General features: G+C 38.0%; 1 protein-coding gene across 1 annotated transcript; it reads right to left on the minus strand.

Moving 5' to 3' along the window:
* Nucleotides 1–1,670: 1,670 nt before the first annotated feature.
* Nucleotides 1,671–16,326, minus strand: LOC142087526 (homeobox protein CDX-1-like). The gene is made up of 3 exons (XM_075161827.1): nucleotides 15,894–16,326; nucleotides 5,712–5,857; nucleotides 1,671–1,925 (listed from the first exon to the last, which is right to left on the minus strand). The coding sequence occupies exons 1-3, from the start codon at nucleotides 16,324–16,326 to the stop codon at nucleotides 1,671–1,673; spliced, it is 834 nt and encodes a 277-aa protein (XP_075017928.1).
* Between the last annotated feature and the right edge of the window lie 3,691 nt (nucleotides 16,327–20,017).

Consider the following 20,017-nt stretch of genomic DNA (forward strand, 5'->3'; position numbering starts at 1 on the left):
AAAATGAAGAAGTCGTGAAATCTGTCAGCTCCCTGAACCGTCCTAGTCTTACCATTCTCCTCTACTTTTTGTAAGCTTTTTTACCATCACCCTGCTTTTAAATTTGATATTACAGTTCAATAACAGACTAATCATGAAAATCTGCATGTTCACTTGCTACAGTAGCTGATACCACATTGGAAAATGATTATGAAAAAAGTCATTTATTTTAATGTTCTTTATATACAAAGTAATTTTACATTACCAACATTTTGATGACCTAATAGTACTATTTGTTATAATTAAGGAAAAAACCAAGAATGTAGTGCCTAAATGACTTAATGCTCCTAAGTCTTATTTGCAACAGTGACAGAGATATTTAGGAGGACACCTTGATGAAAATCAGTGAGGATAGGCATCCTAAATTTCTAAATTGCTTTTGACAATGAAGGTAAAAATGCCCAAATCACTTATGTGTTTTGAAAGTTTTCCCTTTGCAGACAATTTATGCACATGCAATTGTTAGTCATCTTAGGTAAGTATCCAGATTATTCTTAAGTACTGATTACCTACCAAATTCTGCTTAGTATGGAAGGGGTCAGCACTTTGGGAATTGAGACCCACTTAAAAAATGCTGAGAGCTTATATTTAAGTGAAATATTTGTTTGCTTTGTCTTCCATTAATTTGATTTCTCAGATTTTTTTAGTGTCACAGTAGCTCTGGAAGCTGGACCAAATATAAAATTAGTTGAACGCAATTGTTGCATCTTTATCCATGGGCTATGCTGTCTCATGAAATGCAGTCCCTTTTAAAAATACCTACACTTCTTAAGAGGATTTCCCCCTTTTGGTCTTTCTTTTAGGATACAAAATGAGTCTGACATGATTTTTCTTCTATCAAAAATGAACTTGGGCCAAGATTCACAATTCCAGAATGCTTTAAAAACATTTATGGTAAAATTGAAGAGTGCATGTTTATACCAGTGTATGGAGCATTGGAAATCATACCTGTCAAAACCAAAAAAATTCCAAAAAGCTCATCTCTGACCTTTGCCCTTAACATGTCGTGAGTGCAACCACCATGACCCAGGCTTTCCATCAAGTGGGTCAAAACATATAAGCCAGGTTTTAATTTATCAAGATTCATGTATAAAGTCCATGAAAGTGAGATTAGTCCATGGAACCTGTGTGGAGATCAAAGGAGAAGGAATACACTCTTTACCTAGGGACGAGGGACAGACAAAGTACTTGCATACAGCTGCCGTTACTGCCTCGGCAATGTTGTATTGCCTGTGGCCCATTTTGTGCTTTTTTTTTTTGTCTGCAGTGTACTGTGACAAGTGGCCATATCTGGTCCTCAGCTCTCCTCCCTCCCAGTGCCTACCCACCTGCTGCATGGCTGGAGGGATGCTTGCCTTGTGGCACAGACTCGGCACGGCATCCTCTTGCAGAGGCTCCCTGCAACTAGGACTCCTGGCACACAGCAGTCCCATTGCCCTTGGGAACTTGCGCTATCCTGCAGACCTGGCAAGTGGCTCTTGGTTTACTGTACTTGAAGCTTATGCGCACAGAACTGTGTCATGCTGGGGACTCCTGCAAAACAGCTACAGCTGTCCTCTCTCTTTCATATTGTAGTGCTCCATGTACTGGTAGTTTATAGTGTTCGTTATGCAGTAGCTCTTCAGGCAGCCTTACTGAGAGGCCACTACCTGCTGCAGGTTCCCATTGTGCTGCAAACCATTCATGGGAAGCGGAGGTGGAGGAGGTGGAGGTGGGAATAAAGAACTGGACATTTCTGAATGAGTCTGTTGGTCAGGAACTGGCATCGGGCTCACTGAGCCAGAGTCACTCTGCATAGAGCCAAGATTGCTGCCATCAAAATGAGTCATTTTCTTCTTCATTAATTTTCTTTCTTTGGCTCTGCGATTCTGGAACCAGATTTTCACCTGCAGAGGAGCAGAGGAAAGTTTCTGTCAGTTGCTAATAGAATGCAGTGTGGTCCTTTATGTATACAGTCAAGGGTCATAGGTAAAATCAACTGCATGAGGACCAGTGAGAAAGGCAGTGGCAAACAGACAACAGAGCTGTTTGCTTGTTTTTCATACAGGTAGTCTTTCCTATCTGGTAATAAAATATTTATTAATAGTTTGATAAAAAGAGTTTTTCAGTGTTATTTTTATTTTTAAGAGATATTTCTTTATGGAATGAGCTTTAATTTTTTTTTTTTTTTTTTGGTACAAAATCTAACAGAACAGAATCTCATGTGTCTTAGTGATGGCCAAAAGAATCTGAGAGTATCTTTACATTGAAAACTATATGCCCTAGTCAGAGCAAGCCAAAACCTGTTACTGGCCTATAAACTGAGGCACAAAAGCTTTCCTGTTTGGATGCTGCACATTTATTGCTTAGCTCCAGTGTGTAAGCCAATGGAAATACCCTTCTGAGCAGAATTTCACCAGTGCACTACTCTTGGTACACAACATTGCTTCAAAATATTTATAAGTGTTGCCTTAATAGCTAAGTGCCTTTTATTGCATTCGTAGATGGACCCAGAATCTGTGCTGCTTCATGCACAGTCCACTGCTTTATACCATAGTCATTGCTCTGTCACAGAAGTGCAGTCATCTTTGGGAAAAAGTGAAGCAACTAAGGAAGAGTATACGGTTTTTGATTAGGGTGGAACAAGTGAGGACATGAGATGAAGTTGATGAGTAATGGTCAATTGAAAATACAGCAGAACTTATTCAGGTGTGAAAGGGTGAATGTTCTATGGCAACTGAAAAGTCTTTGGATGTGAATCCCCAATGTTGGATTTAAAGCAGTGCATGCCAGCTATTCACCCTTGGAAGTGGCTCTGTATTATGTCTAGTCAGTGTAATGAGTCAAGCTACCTCATTGATATGTTGTGTTTTATTGTTGGTGTTCAGATAGCAAAGGACATACTTCTGCCACCATTTTCTGTAACCCAAAGAAAAATCAATGGTTTGCTGCGAAATACTGATTTGTTTAGTTATTCTTTGCTAGAAGCTAGAAAGGGAAAGAGAATGATGATCAGAAAGGAGGTAAGACAGTAAGAGGTAATAACATCTGTGGCTACTACGTTGTGTTTCAAAAGAAAACCAGTGGTGAAGTCCCACAAAACATCTTAAGGAGTCTCTGTGACATTCTTGGTGTACTTATCCTTGAGGCATTATTATTCCCATTTTACAGTTGAAGAATTCAGATAACACACAAAGCTTGTGGAAGTTCGAACTAGGTCTCTTAAGTCGCAGGCTATCATCTGAGACATTTGGCAGTTCATTTTGTTGTCTTAGTTTCTGGAATATCATTTCAGTACCAAATTATGTTCCATTAAACCAGTCTCAAATACTCTCAGATCTCTTGCATTCAGATTGTGCTGAGGTAGTCTAGTTTCACCCATGCATTTGCCAAAATGCATGAAAAGATGAAACAGTCTAAAAACCAAACTAACATCAGTTTCAGAATTACCTTCTGGCTTCAGTTCTTACCTGCCTTTGAATTTAGGTTTTTGTTCTAGTTTGTTATTAAACTAGGGATGCAGATCTGCAGCAGTGATCCAGTGAGAATTTTAGTAGGCACTTCAAGGTCATAAGCCAATTATCAAATAACTACAAGTAAATGCAGATCTGTAATGTTAGACTAAAAGCCAACATGTGCGGTTGCATCTGTCTGACTTGTTCTTCACTTGTTGCCCTCCTTCCTTTCACTATTTTTTTTTCCACTGTTCAGTTGTTGTGCGAGTAACTCTTCCCCTGAAGTCTTCTCTCTTCTTTCTTGTCCTTGTCATCTCCTTTATTTCTGTATCCTTCCTATATTAGCAATGCTTTGTTTTGCCTTTTTTTTTCTTCACTAGATATTACATCTTTCCTGCCTTGTTTAAACAATTGTTCTTTGTCCTTTTGTCTTGAGATATTCCTTCCAGTGTCCTGGATGGGATTTTGGCATAGCCAGGAAAAAAGCTTTTCCAGAAAATCATTTCTGACTTCAGGCTGAGTGCAGTGGAACTTAGGATAGGACAGTGTGTTCAGTCATATACATATGATGGGGTTGTTTAATTTGTATGAAAGGGTAGCAGTGGGAGCATAGATCAGGTATTTCTTTCCTAATCTTACATTTTCAAAAGTGACTTCAGAGATGTAGGCTTTATGCACTGGAATTAATTTCCTTCATGACATATATTGATGATGAAGAAGAGCAAATAATGCAAAAACTGTTACCATGTTTCCCCAATATATGTCAAAGAAATGTATCAAGTCTTTTTTTTGTCACCACTTCAAATATACTAGCAAAAAGGTTTATCAGGAATTATCACTGAACTAGAAAGTTTCAAGTAAATATTGTTGGTCATTTACAGAAGCAGGATCATAATTCTTAAATAAGCATAATGAAGTCAAGTTATTAAGGTTTTAACAGCCAGCAAAAAGACACATAGTGTATTTTTCTATATCTGGTTGAAATAATTTTAGTTTTCAATAATTAATTACTCGCATTCAGCAGCAGATTGAGACATATTTGCAAAATGGGTATTTGCTTCTCCATTTCTGTAAGCTCTTTCAGTGTGTGCTGTGTAAGACAAGTTCAAGTTGGATGAACAGTGCTACAACTAGGTGGGTTTTGGACGATCCCTGCTCAGTAGAGCCCATAAACCAATGGTGAATTAGGCATAATCTTCAATGAATATGAATAATAACTGACTGAGAAAACAGTGCTGTGATGGTTTGCAAATAGAAAAGGCAGCAAATGAGCATATTGTGTCCTGAAATCTATTTGGGGAGATCCTTCAGTAAAGATTTTAATTTTCTGTTTCGCTGCTTACTTCAGTGTACTGCATCAAGAAACTCCCAAGTAAAATGGGACCGAACATATGCTCAGCCCACGTTGTGAGTGTCTTTGTGGGAGATCTAGCCTGGCATCTTATCTCGGTCGTTTGCATGAGCCAGCTGAGGTGCTTGAGAGCCAGAGGCCATGCTTTGGTGTAGGGGGTGGCACAGGCATTGCAATCGCATCGTTGAAGAATGTGGCACAGAGTGGTTCCAGAGCAAATTGTGTAGATCTTTTAGCCAGAAAGGATTGTGTTTTGATTAACGTTGTGGGAATAGAAGTGGAATTTGGAGGGGGTGGGAAGAAACAGGGGCAGGAGAGAGGATTAGCAAGTATGTAGGAAATCTTTAACAAAAGGTAAAAGGCAGTCAAAGGAACAAATACCTTCAAGTGTCCTGAACATATTGAGCTCATCACTTCCATTCTCTGCTAAGACTGACCTTGTTGAAATTGGTTATGGAATTCCCATTGACTTCAGCAAAACCAGAACTTCGGCTTTAGGAATTTTGGCAAAAATTTCTCCCTGCTACCACTACCCCAATAAAACAGAGAGAAATCTGGGCAGGATTTTGTTGATATTTTTAAACTCTTGTTTCTCAGAACAGGACTGTATGTAAGACTGGTGTTTGCTTTTTCTGTGTTGTTGCAGAGCTCTCTGATGTCATTATGAGAGCTGAAGTAGTGCTGATGGGATATTTAGAAATGAGTGCAAACAGGCCTTTCAGGCTATTCAGCTGGATAGTTTGAGTTTCTACACTGCAAAGGGAATCCAGTCGCATTGTTTGGTTATTAGAGGCATTAACATTTTTGTGTTCTTAACCAGTACGGTTATGTCCTCATCAGCAATAATAAATTCAAAGGAAATCCTGAATGGGTGATCCATACTCTACCTGTCTCTCGGAAAGTCTTAGGTTTGCAGCAAGTTCAGACTTCCTCCTGATTGTAATGTATCTGTTGTAATGAAATTCCTTCTCTAATTCTAATCTCTGATGATCTGTGTAAACCACTCGGTACTTCTCTCTTGTTCTTGTTTTACCTGTTTTGAAAGAAGAACACATTGCTTCAAGCTAGAATTTTTTAACTTTAGTAACACAAAATATCTGGCTTTACATTTGAAAATATGTTTGTGGGTATTTTAGGCCTAATTCTCTATGCACTTACCCAGAGTAACTCCCTTGACTGCAGTGGACTTGGTCTTGATTTACAACACAAGAGGTTCATACCATCAGATTTTGGGTTTGCTCCTTAATAAATAGATGATAAACTGGTCCTCATATTGTTTATCACCCTTGTGTTATAATTTGGGAGAGGGAAGGCGTTCTTGTTAAGAACAAGGAGCCAGGAAACCTGGGTTCTGTTCCCAACTCTGATGCAGGCTTCCTGCCTGGTGTTGAATTGCTCTGTTTCTCTGTCCCTAAAGCTTGATACACTACTACCTGTTTCAGAGGGAAATTGTGTTACTGTGTAGAAAATACCGAGAGCTTCCAAAGTTCCTGACTTCCTGTTGCTAGAAAAATTAATACAATATTGTGATTGTTACTGCAACTTGGAGGCTGTGTTTTTCCTTCAAGTCTGGCACACTCTATGCACGACTTGATAATAGCATAGGGAATAGTGACATAGATTTTCAGATGACAGTTAATAAAAAAGAGAAGAAGAAAGCTATAATACTTAACAAAGGATGTTGAACAATTCTAGAACTGCAGCATCTGTTCTTTTGCAAGCAGCACTGTTGCATTCTTTCAGCTGTGGGTACAGCTGACTGAAGCAGACATGGCTTAGCAGTATCTGCGTTGTTAAAACGTAATGGCAAATGACATGAGCCAGTGAACACAGATGCAAGTAGCTGAGATTTTATGGATTCCATACAGGATAATTTCTGAGAATGTGTTGGCGGTAGTGAAAGAGAACTGAGAATGGGAAAGGCTACTGATGCTTCCTTTCTCACCCACCTTTCCTCTGTTGTTAATGTTCATATTAGGCAATCAATATATCACAGATCAACACCTGCTTAAAACCAAGGCCCCTGAGCCCTAGCCTAAGGTCTTCCTACATTTTTGAAAGATTGGATCATTGTTGTGTTAAGACCAGTGTTACCATGTTCCCTAACCACAGTCTTAGCATTTTTTTGTGCTTCCTTGTCTGTCTGTGTTTATATGGACACTTCTTCAGATGTATCTATTTAGACTGTAAATTGTCTGGGACACTGAGATCACTTTTTAGTTGGTATTTTTTTTGCATTGTCTTCCACTGTGGTACTGTAGGTCGTGAATCTTTGTGTCCTTAGTGGTCACTACAGTAGAACAGCCCCCTTAGATTCAGGTGCTCTCAGATGATGCATAAAACTCGAGGCATATTGTGGCTTGCTGCCTGTAACAGTCTGCTATTACTGCAGATGTAGCTTAGCTTCATGCAACAGGTCATGTTTGCTTACAGATCTTTTCAGAACAAGATTGTGTGGATGCCTAACTCTTCAAAAAACAGGTTCCTCAAACTCATCGTAATTGCACTCCTAATAAGAGCAGTTAATTTTGAATGGAGAGGACTGAAAAACATTTTCAGGCATTGAGTTGGTAAAATTTCAGTCCCCGAGTAGGTCTCCATGGCACACCGCCCCATAGCAACTAGATTCCCCCCTGCGGGAGAGAATAGCTGGAGGTTTCATGTATCAGTGGTATCAAAGACCTGATTTCTCCCGAGCCCCTCCTTCCAACTCCCCTTGCTTTTGAAGTTTAAGTAGCACCCAAAGATCAGAATTCAGGGTACAGAACTATAGCAGAATCTTGAAGATCTTTATCCCTTAATTAATGATTTAGTTTCACAGGTTAATATTTTTTTCCCCATCTGTGGAGGGAGATGTAATGTCTCTTTATTTTAATAGCTGAACATACTTAAAGTTAACATTGCCTTCCACTTGCTGCGTACGCTGTATGGTAATGGCTTGAGAGCCATATCACTTTTTTCTCTTCCAGCATTTGACAGTCAGTACTTTGCTACTTGTAAGAGTTTTTGGCTCACCAAGGTATTGTTTGCATTAGATGGTTCTTCAGGCTCTGATCCTTTTTGTACTGTTTGTATAGATCCCAGATACAGAGTTGTTTAGCACTGGAAGTCCTGGTCAGTGAATGCTGTAAACAAACATTGTTACACCTCTGGTTGTGGATAATAACTTGTTTGCCCTATGTGAGAGGGTTTCTCTAGGACTCTTCCCAGGCTTGTAGAACAAGGTCTACATCAGAATTTGATCCTTCAGCTTCCATGCTCCATGGTGTTCAACCCTGGGAAAGCACTATGCATTAATAGTGAGTTTACAATGCTATGGGCATTTTCCAACTGTCTTGAGGCCATCAGCCTGTTCACTTGGGATATTTCAATAGGGAAAATAGATTTGTGCATGTTTTTGTTTGTTCCTTACGCTGGGGTTTCTGCTCAGTCCATGCAGCCAAAACCACTTTGATTCAAATCTGTAACTTCCCTGTGAAGGTTCTGCTGTGCTGTTCTTGGCTGGGGTAGACATATAGGACATTCTCATTTCAGTCATTTTTGTCATTGTGAAACTGTAGTGAAAGCAGAATTAGCCCAATTATGTTTACACTGATAATCAAGTGAAAAGTGCTGTTAATTTTAAAACATTATGGTAAGAATTTTAGAGTCTCTAAAGAACAGCAGTTACTGAGTTCAGTCCACATAAATACTAGGACATTTGTTTTCATTCATTCGAAGTGTAAATTGTTTGTTTAACATATGGTCACCTGTGGTGCTTTAATGCCTCACTTGATATTTTTTAACTTTTGATCTCTCTAGCCGGTGGTTTGGTTAGGTTTTTTTCCTCTTTAAATGAGAATTTGGGGTCATTCTATGGGACAAAATGTTTAAAATATTTCCTTAGTCTCCTTTGTGTTGTTAAGATGGAGTACACAAAAGAGCAACAAGGTGATCTTATCTTGAACGCTATTCTCATTCAGAAGCCATAGACAAATATCCAATGTTCTTCTATTGCCAAAACAAGGTGGTAAACTTCAAGATAAACCTTCCAGTTTCTGGTTTTAAGTGCTTAAACCCTTATTATCTGAGTAGGAGAGGGTTGGGTTTTTTGCTTTTTAAACTGAAGAAGAAATTAAATGTATGTGGAAAACAGAACTTTCGCCCATAAAATCTTTTACTTTCATATGAGTAGCTTTCAGTTTATTTTTAGTAAGAATGATAATATCTGGTTTCTTTTTGCAGGAAGATTGGGAGCTTTCACATCTAATTTCTGTCTTTAAGTTAAGAGAATAATTTAAAAAGTAGAAAAGCAAAAGGAGAACATTTCCTTCCCCAAAGTCAACAACAATCTCTATGATTTGTCACATAAGTCTTGTCTTTAATAATTTGATTTTTTGTGTAGAGTAATACCCTCTGTGAGACATAACAGACAGTGGGAGTTGAGATCTGCCAGGGTCTTCTGAGAGGATTCTTTTAGTTCTGGCAGAGTCATGTTTTATCTGTTAGGCCTTTACCCAGATTCTCATTGATGTCAGTGAGAGTCTTCCTAATGCCTTTGTTGGATGCTGGGTTGGAATTAGTCTGCACATGGCATTTCCTTTCAAAAGCAAAGTACACTTTTCTCTTATTTGCCAAAGTTAACAAACAGCAGCAACAAAACCTATCGCTAAACAGTTTGGGACTTTAGCCTCTAAATTCCATCTGTTAGATGGAATAGATCCACTCTACTGCATCCTGAGTGAATTCTTGCAGACATTCTACTGGTTTTATTTACAGTGATGCATTGTTTTTCAAGAAGAAGTATTACCTGAGTAAAATTTGAGGTAGGACTAATGGATTCACCCCAGAGACAGCAGAAGGATGTTCTTCACTTCTCAGACTTCTTTAGGAGATAATAGCAGAATTTGATGCAATGATAAAAGTTAATATTTTAATCCAATTCTTTAGTCAAATTCTGCATATTTTACTCACTTAGGTGAGTGAAATTACCAACATTTAACTTTCTATAATCTTAATCTTTTGTTAGTGACAGATTATCATTTTAATCAGCAATATAGTGACAGTTTTATTGGAACTGTGTTCTGTCGCAGACAGTTATACTACAGAATTGCAAGTGATTGGAGAGGTTATTAGTAGCTGGGTGGAAGAAAAATGAAACAAAAGAGCTTTGAAGTGACTACCTTTGCAGTATGACTGCCTTTGTGTTGGGGGAGTGGATTTCCTGGTTTTAATGAGCTATTTAAGAACAGCGAGTTTTGTCAAAAACCTATTTTGCAAATAGTGACTATTGAAGAGTGCCTTTGGAGTAACAAGAAATAAGACATTTCAGACTTAGAAAACTTCTCATGAGCTTTAGTTTAACAATCCTGTTCTATCACACCCACTTTAGCAATTTTTTTGACTGGCCAAGTTTTGAGTTGGGGGAAGGGAACAGCTTTCCCATTGGTCATAAAATTCACAGAGCATTTCTTCTGAAGACAATAAAGCTAGGAGAAGGCCTCTTTATTTGCTGTGAAAATCATCACCCTTTCCGGCAATATAACTCCTGAAGAAAGGAGGGAGAAGGAAGAGACAAGACTGCATATCAAAGCGAAGAGAAGTGTTAAAAGGGTCTGTTGCCTCAATATGACAGATAGGCCTCAAAACCTCAGACAATGTAGCCCAGGAAAGGGAAAAAAAACCCCACCATCAGACCTCACAACTAGTTTACAAAGCAAAATAAATTAGCATTAGAACTAGCCCTGGCCCCTTTTTCAGTGCCTCCTCTCTTAACTTTTCAGGAGTACTCTTCATCTACTGAAATTGGCATCGTTCATAAAATCCAGAAGCTACCTAATTTAGACAGAAGATGTCATAGTATAGAATAATGTCGGATTACTGTCGGATTACTTACAAAGCATCGTAACCTGGATTCCATAGTTAAACATTGTTTCAGAGGGAGTTAATGTCCGTACTCGATGATTGGAAGTTAGCTTAAGTCAGCTCGAAATGTGGAACAGCTTTGTGGCCTGAAGATATGCTCAGTTCAAATCTGCATCTTTATGTTAGCTCAGTATTAAGAGAGAGATTAATGTTAGTTTTTGAGTTTATAAAGATATGGACTGTCAGAGATCAGACCCCAGAGTTTTGTTTTGGGACTATCTCTAAATGCTTATGCACTTTAAAAGTGTAGGAAAAGAAAGGGGCAAATTCTCCCTAATGTAATTTCGCTGACTTAATTGAAGCTGTGAAACAAAAGTAATTTTAAATAAGTCTTGAAGATGGACATTGTGCTGCACATGATGTTCTGTAAAGTTAAATAAAAAAAAAACCCCACACACTGCCATTGTATTAGAAAATGTTACATGGATCCAATCTGTATAATGTGAGTATAAATATTCCTGCCAGAAGTCTTAGTGCGATGAGTGGGACCACTCATTATTGCAAAGTTGGATGCATAAGGGTTTGTGAAACGTGATGAAATTCTGTGTTTGTATTTTCTGCTGGGTCTTGATCATTTGTTCTTGTTATACATGTTCAGATGACTCATGCTGAAAAGAACACAATAGGATCATAGAATTGGAACCTTTCAACAGACTTGAAGAATTTTCCCTTCTGTTCTGTTGACTTCTATTTAAAATGCTAATGTTTTCAAATTTGGATTTGTTCTGCTATTTTGTATTTGGCTCATTGGCCAAATTCTGTCCTTCACTTTGCTAGTGTAAACTTTTCTATTCATCTTCATCATACAGAAATAATTGAATCCAAAGCAGAGTCATTTTTATCACCTTTAAACAATGATTGGACAGACTGCCCTGTATGGATTTTGTTTGGCAGAAGGACCCAGCCTGCAGGAAATGTAGGTGGATTTCTAAGTGGCAAGATCAGGGGAAATCCCATTGCCAATGACTGTATAGACTAAACAGCAAGTGATTAACTGAATTTTTTTCCAAGTGTTATATGTTCTTTAGGCATTCAGCATTTTACAGGAATGGCTTCTTAAGAGAAGAGGCTTATTTCTCTTCCTTAGATTTGAGGGAATATAACTTCTTCCTTCAAAGACTAGATGCTATATGTTTACAGTGCATTTGGTAATGATGCTGTCAGCACCTGTCGTCATCATCATCAGAAAAACTGTCTTTACGTCTTCAGAGTAAATTCTTATTGAACCAGAATGATAGGAGAGTTGTCATCCTCAGGAAAAGTCTCTGCTCATAATTAGTTTACCTCTGTTTCAAAACTTGTTCCCTCCCTGTTTTATGGTAATGTAAGTGCAGATCTTAAGATGTACTTTCAGCTTTGTGAGCAAATTCTCATCGCTGCTGGAACTGCCTGGTAGTTAACTGTTCAAACTCATTGTTTTGGGCACAGTTTTACCACAGATGTATGTTGTTTTCTCACGAAGGCAAAAAGTAAAGTCAACTCCTGTGTGAGTGATTGCATACCTCAATAAATATATTGAAATCAACAGGAGGAGATTTGTAACTTGTTCTAAGGTGGTTTTATTCTACTTTTCATCAAAGAATTTGCCTGTAATTATGCTTTGTGTGTGTGTGGAATTGCCATCTCAAATCTTTAGTTGTCGCGGCTTTGTTCTATTACAATTGCTAGTTGCCTTGACTTTGCTCGCCCTTTCGAAATGGGTTTAGGAGAGGGAACAGGAGCAGTTTAAGGGTTAGAGAGGGATCTTTTTCAATTAGTGTTCTTCGTTGAAAATACTAAGTAGTCAGTGTTTCCTCCTTCAAGGTTCTGAGTCAAAACACATTTGCTTTCTCCTGTATCCTGAACACCCTCAAGAATGCAATGACTAGGCATTGGATCCTACGCGCGCTGCATTTAGGATCAAGTCCCAATCCCTCCAGTGCCAAAGCTGCAGGGGGAGACATTCAGGCATCCTTCAACCAGAGAGAGAATGATGAATGAAAAGCCTTATTAGGTCTTTTCTGCAGGAAGTGCATTCCAGTAACACTAGACCAGGATGATATAGTCTCGCATTAAATACTGAGATCTGCCAGTGGTTTCAAGTAGCATAACCTCATAAACTTCACTTAACACCAGTTGAAGACATGGTGGATGTTGGATGTTGTTTTTAAAGTTACAGAGTAAGACTTGAAATAATTTCTTCTTTTGTTCCAGGTTAGTTGTGTAGATAACAGAGTATCAAAAGACCTGTAGGGCATGAGGCAGTGGTAGAAATTTCAATAAAGTGTTTTGTTTGTTATCTGTCATGAAGCCACAAAGGACCAATAAGAGAAGCTAACCATGAAATCTCTGGAGATGGAAATGTCATTGATTCTGGGCCTTGTTTCTGTAGCTGTTACAAGTCAGACTGCTCAATGTAAGTAAATCTTTAGAAAGAATTTCTCCTCATCTTGAAGAGATAAGATTACAGGAATATTTCTTGCATGCTTTCAAGAACATCTTGCAAAAATCACTTCCCTTAATGATTATTGTTTCCATAGTGAAATAATATTATTATTGATAACTAGTATTTTTCAACAAGTAATGAACAAATAAAATTAATTTGTCTAATTAATTTCTGTTCTGATTACTTCAGGTAAGTCTGAGCCTCAGTTTTTCCATCTATAAGAATGGTGGCTCGTATCTATTTCACAGGGAATAAGGAAAGCTAATAGATAATAGGTTGATTCCTTCACTCTTGCCTATACAAAACCTCTACTGAAGTTCCTAAAGGTTTTGCAAAGAGACAGATAGGTAATGCTCAATGTATGCATACAGATTTAGGGATGTAAAAAGCAATGAATTCTGTGTAAGAAAATGCTGAGGATTTTGATCATGATCCAGCAAGCAGCATTGGTGCTTGCAGTTAGCCTAGTCACGCATTTGAAGTCAATTGCAACACTTGCATGCTCAGAACCAAACTCATTAAGTGCATTGCTAGATTATATGACATTGCTGCTAGGGCAAATTTTAAAAAATTATTTTATGTTTTGGAAAATGGGGGAAACCAGAGCTGCCCATACTTTTAAACAGAGGAAAAGGAGTGAATGAAGAAAAAGGAACCAACTCCAGTGAATCAGATCTATTGGCACTGAGCATTCCTGGCCTAGCAAAAAAATAGAAGGGAAAGAAGCAGCAGGAGAATTACTTGTCTGGATTTTTCCCTAAAGCACAACCCAGTACCTATTAAATGAATGGATAGGCTCCCACTAACTTCAGAGGGCCTTATGCTGGCCCATGGGCATTTGGGAGGATATGCTCCTATGACATGCTGATTTCTTCAATTCTTCTTGAGATGAAGATGCTCAATGTGTTGTTGGACCATTCCAGAATAGAGAGACTCCCAACTCCTCCTGTGAATGATCTGACCCTTGCGGGCTTGAAATTTGGAAGGTTAGAAAGCCCTAACCATGCTCCTTAGGCTGGCAGTTAGAATGTTATTGTCTATTATATCCCTCTCTCTCTCACAGTGTCCCCACTATAAAAGGGACAGCACAGACAGATTAAATCAGGTCTTTCTCTCAGAGAGGCTGCAATTTAAATCCACAGGAGCAAGAGGCCAGTAGGTAAAGAAGAGATGAGTAGTAGTGTTATTTTGAGCAAGTATTCTGCCATCTGTAGATCATATAGTTTGTGAGCAATTTCATTGCCCTTGTAAGGACTACTCAAAAGTAAGCTGTAAGTTTTTGCAAGACTGGCCCTCTTTTGTTTTTTCTTGGGTAGTATTCAGTGAAGAACAAATATGGTTTTTAAAAACCCAACTACTCTTTTTTTTTTTTTTTTTCCCCCCCAAATTCTTATTCACCCAGAGTCACAACCTACTCTGATTGTCCTGTTGACTTCTGTGGACTCTCTATGAAGTAAAGTTGTGTTCAGCAGGAGTGAGGATGACTCGGATCTGTCCATGTAATTAGATGAATTATTTTAATAAAGGCAATTTTTCTATATAGTTGCTTTCATTTTTCTAAAGTATGTTTTAAGTAATTGCTTTCCCATCAGAGATTGATTCAGTACTTGCTTTGAAAAAATATTATTACGGGCATGTGTGGAACAAAGCTGGGGCAGGAGAAAGGGCTGAAAGGAAAGGAACCTTCCTGGGATGTAACATTGAAATACTGTGAGCATCTCTTTAGGGGAGGAATTGAGCATCCTTAATTTCTACTGATCTCTGTGCATGTCAAAGCTGCCTAGCACCTCAGAGGATCAAATACTTTTATATAGCAGATTGTGCCTCTGTTCTTTGCAGGCAGTTTTCCTTCTTTTTCTTTTCCTTCTCCCCTTTCTTGTTTCATTTTTTTTTTTCTATTCATAAAAGGTTTTTGTTTTAGGGATGCTCAATATTTATATTTTTTTCTATTGTTCCTCCTCACAGTCAAACAGAATCTTTTCCTCATGCTTCATGACTTATTTTACTGTAAATATGATTGAAGAATTGTTTTGTGCTCATTGACTATTATGCTTCAGAGACTGATCTGTCGCTGTATTAACTGATTGTGTTACCATGGATCTTTGTATTCCTGCATATTCTGAGAGCTACTACTACAAAGTGGAACAAGCCTTTCCTTATCATTCCTGTTTTAAAGCATTGACTTATTGTTTGATCTTGCAGGTCTCATTTCATTTCAGTGTTCTGAGGTTTAGAGAGGTTGTTTCAAATACAAAGCCTTATTTCCAGCCCCTCTACTGTATATAATTTACTTGAATTTTTCATATGTACCCTAAAACTTGAGGAAAATAAGCAAAGTATAGGAGGTGGTGAACTACAATACTTTCATCATGATTTCTTTCTGCAGACCTGCTGCTTCATTCCATTCTGAAGTACTCCTATTAAAAGCAATTATTTGATATCACAATTTTTTTTAACGTATCTGAAGTGAAAATACTTCACTGTCAAAGGACATTGCTTTTCATTTGCCTCAGCATTAAAGGTCAAGGAAGAAATATAAGAAATAGTCAGCTGATCAAAACCAGCATCCAGTAATCGAACCAATATTTCACTGCTAGCAAGAGAATCTTTTAGAGTAATTAGGATCTTTCTTTGTTAAATTGTACAGTTCCCTCTAAACAGGGAACCTGGCAAAAAACTCCCCACCAATTGAAAAAAAAGTGAAATCTCTTCTCAGCATAAAAACTCAGTGCCCTCATACCTGTAGAAGTGGATTGCACTGTTTTCCTCATCCATTCATAAGAGCTGTGCCTTTGGCTGTTGGGAGAGATTTGCTGTGTATTAATTGTATCTACAGGAGGTAACCCCCCAGATCCAGCAGGATGGAGGGAGCTGTAATCAGCAGAACTGTAGGAGACCTGTCCAGGAGGCGAGCCATTGATCTGTGCAGCAGCAACCGTGCTGGAAGGTCCTGGGCCGTAAGCGTTCCAGTCCTCCCTCTGTGGGCCATAGTGAGATCCCCAGGTTCCCGCAGGCTGTCCATGGGTGTCCAGGGTCGGCACATGATGATATCCCATGTAATCTGAATAGGGTGGAGTAGACACAAAGTTTTGCACTGGCAGGTTGTTGCTGCTGCACCTTGCAGATCCTGGATACATGCTGGTTTCTTTATCCAAAAGATAACTCACATACATGATGCTCACAGCCTGGCTTTGTCTTGCTGGGACATCCTGCTCCTCACAGTGTTTGTTTGATCTCTCTTCCCCTCCTCTTTCTTTCTCTCTCTTTTCTAGTCCTGACTGGCTCTATAAATGACTCATGCTAGCCCTGATGTCCCTTTACTACACATGATTAACAATGGTTTTACCAGGTGCTGGTGGTAACAGTTTACTAAGGTCCTGCCTGATGTCACAGATAACTGCCTGCCCCAAAATTACATTTGCATTCAAATGAAGGGCTGATCATGCAGGCAACCCCACCTTGCTGCTAGTTCTAGTGCTTCCTTTCTCACAGATCCTTTATGTATTACCATCCCTGTTCTATACTTTTTGAATGTAGTTTGAAATCTCGTGGTCTTCAAGCAAAGTTGTATACGTAGTTAACCAATAACTGTTCACACAGTAACAGTAGTACTTTTCTTGATCAATACATGTCAGAATCTAACTTCAGGCACTAGGTTATAGTTAAAGCCTGGTATTTGCTAGTCTTGTCGTTCTTTTGTTAGAATGTGCTATATTTTTTTTTTAAACTGAAAACAAAGGTCCAGTTCAGTCTTTAACTGCAGCTCTTACATAGTTTCTCACATGAGCTTCTTGACTTCAGCTCTTAGTCCATGTGGGAGAGCACTTAGAAACCACAGTAATCCTGCTGATTTTAACATTACAAAGGATATACAAGAAGTCTCATAGTCATTTTGAGCATTTGTTCATACGAATAGTCTTGTTGATGTTAGCAAGCCTATTCATGAGCTGGCTGCTTGCCACAGTGATTGAAGTTTCTCTATTCTAACTTACAATGTTAACAGAAAGAGAATCTGTTATTGAGAGAATGCAAAATTTGTCACTTTCCCTATGCTTATGTCTTGTTTGTGATATTGAAATGAGTGGTAGTTTTCCCTAAAGGTTTTTCTGTTCTTATTGCTGTGCTTGTTCACAATAAGAAACACCTTTTCTTAGAAATATGGGAACAAATTCTAGCTTTTTAGCTCAAAAAAGCAGTTTCCTAACTTTCAGGAGCAATCCTATGTTTGTTAAGTAACAAATTCCTATGAGATTATCTATAAGCAGAAGCGAGGAGAGAAAGTGTTGATTTCTTTTTTTTTTAATGAGATAGATACCTTAGCATTGTCTCTTAATGAGAATTTACTCTGTTTTCATTCCTGTTCCTTTAATGATGTGATACTTAATTGCACCTTTATTAATGAACCAACTTGTTAAAAGGATTTTTTTTTCTTAAACAGGTGCAAAGTATAATGAGTTTTTTCTTTGTTCAGAGGTGTATTTTTTCTTTGAGTGTCTTTTACACTTAAATGCCATTTAAGCTTACAGGTTCCTCCTGGTTCTCAGGAGGAAAGAATCACTTTGCACACCTGACAACACCGTTGTTTCCTTTTGTGAGAGAATGGTGTCCTTAGGCTGTATTCACAAGATGGTTTGTAGCTGTAGTTGCTGAAAAGCCTTTTTTGACTGTTAATTTCAGGGCTATGTAGAGAAGCACAGGCTGCCTTCTCTGAGTATTTAAGATTTTCCTACTGTGCACTTTGGTAAAACTTGCACTCTTTTACATCTTGTGAGTTTTTGGAGGATGATGTTTTGCTGGCATAATTGTTGAAAGGTATTTTAAAAATCATTGGGTGGAGGGAAGCTGGCAGAAACTGCTTCTTCTGCTTGCATATGTGAGCTTATTCAGTTGCAATTTACACATCTGTGACATCTGGCCATTCAAAATGACCAAGTATAGCTGCTGGTATAAACTCTCAAATCTAGGGAAGTCAATAATCAGTACATCATATATCTGAACAGCTTAATTCTCGTATAACAGCAAAATAAATCATATTTGTCTAATAAAGAATTAGGTGTCTGTAGACAGCCTGTGTCTGTAGTTACCAATGCAATGGGATTTAAATGTAGCATGATCTGTATATACCTTTTTTTTATTTTAGTGGAGTGTTTCACTCCCTTTCTCAATCACCTGGAGCAGTGTGATTGCTTGGTAGCTCTCAAGTTCAAACCATATTGAAATAGTTACAAAGAAAAAGATTCTTTACAATTTTTTGTTGTAACTTGATTTCTATTTCCTTTCCTCCTCTTCAAAACTGTTAAAGACATGTCCTTTTAAACATTTCTATACCTCTCCTGAATGCAGGTGTACCAATAAATCAGCCAGAGGAAGAAGCAGCATATAGTCATTTACAGTAGCATTAGTTGTAGCCCTCCAGCTGTTTGGAAAACATTCTAATTATGTTCATTCGACAAAACTTTTCCTGCAGGCCTTAGCTGCCTAATATACCAACAACACAAAACACTGCAGAAGGCTTGGGTCTCATTGCATAGTTTGGATCTTGATCTGCCCTTCTTCCGTGTTCAGGAATGTTGGATACACCAGAGTACAGTCATGCTTTCATTCTTTATCCTAGTGCAACATTGTTACATGAGAAACATTTTTTTATAATGGTATAATTTGGATCATGAAGCTACTGAAAGTAGTAAAATAGTGTTTATTCCTGTTTATTAGAAAAAATTAGTAATTATGACATAAAAATATCTTTTGATGCTTTCAACTAATATGTGTATATATTGACATGGATGGAGACTGTTTTCCTTGTTCCATACTGCTTAAAGAAAGTACTTTACAATATATGCTTGTTAAATTGACAATACTTTACTCCTCTGGCCACATGCTGGGACCACTAAGTAGGAAACTGCTTCCTTTGGATTCCCAAGTACCCTAAGTTGGTCTGATTTTAGCAAGCTGTATTTTGTTTTCAGTTAGTCTAAGTTTTTTTAATTTATATCGTTTGAATCTAACCTATTAGTTGAACCACAGTCTTTAGACTTAGATGTTTTTTAACTGCTGGGGGTATGTGAATAATCACATGCTTATGTAGTTCATTTAAAACTAAACATTTTCATAGGTTCTCAAACACAAAGCATAAAGTGATTTACATACTTTCTAACAAGAACACATATTAGTAACAGGTGTCGTCTTGAGGAGATCAGTCTACGTGTATACCCAGTTCTTTATAAATATGCCATTCTTCAGTCAACGCTTTTTCTGGAAAAAAATTCAGAAGTTTCTCCAGTCAGTTGTTACATCTGTAAAGTGTTTGTACACAGTACTATATATGTACAGTATTTGGAGCTACTTATTTTGGTGAATAAAGCTTAAAGTCTGTTAGAATGCACTAAAACAGTGCATTCATATGTGAAAAAAATTACAGTTCACACAGGCATTCAGTAGGTAGCTAGTGGCACATCAGATGCCCAACATTTTTGTGTACATTGATACTACATACAGCAAAGTTCGGAATTTGGAACTAAATTGTAGATTTCAAACTGACAGGAGTTTTGGTTCAGGATTTTAGCTAATTTTAAAGAAAATTGTCAATATATTTTGAATTCTGAACTCTTCCTCTCCAACTTGGTGAAATTTAGAACTCACATTTTACTTCTTATATTATTTTGCTAATAATCCTGCACTGACAATTCTGAATTTCATTTTGGTGTTCTGAATAAAACTCTCTGCAGACGTTTTGGTTTAGTGCATTATGCTTTGACGTGCAGGAATGGTAGTTGCCAAGTAGAAGAGACATCCTTCCAGAGCAGAAGCTTGAAGTAACAAAGCAGGAATCTGTCTCTCTTTCCTGAGTATGTTTTCCCTATAACT

The sequence above is a fragment of the Calonectris borealis genome, chromosome 13 (genome assembly GCF_964195595.1).
Source record: "Calonectris borealis chromosome 13, bCalBor7.hap1.2, whole genome shotgun sequence".
Classification (NCBI taxonomy): Eukaryota; Metazoa; Chordata; class Aves; order Procellariiformes; family Procellariidae; genus Calonectris; species Calonectris borealis.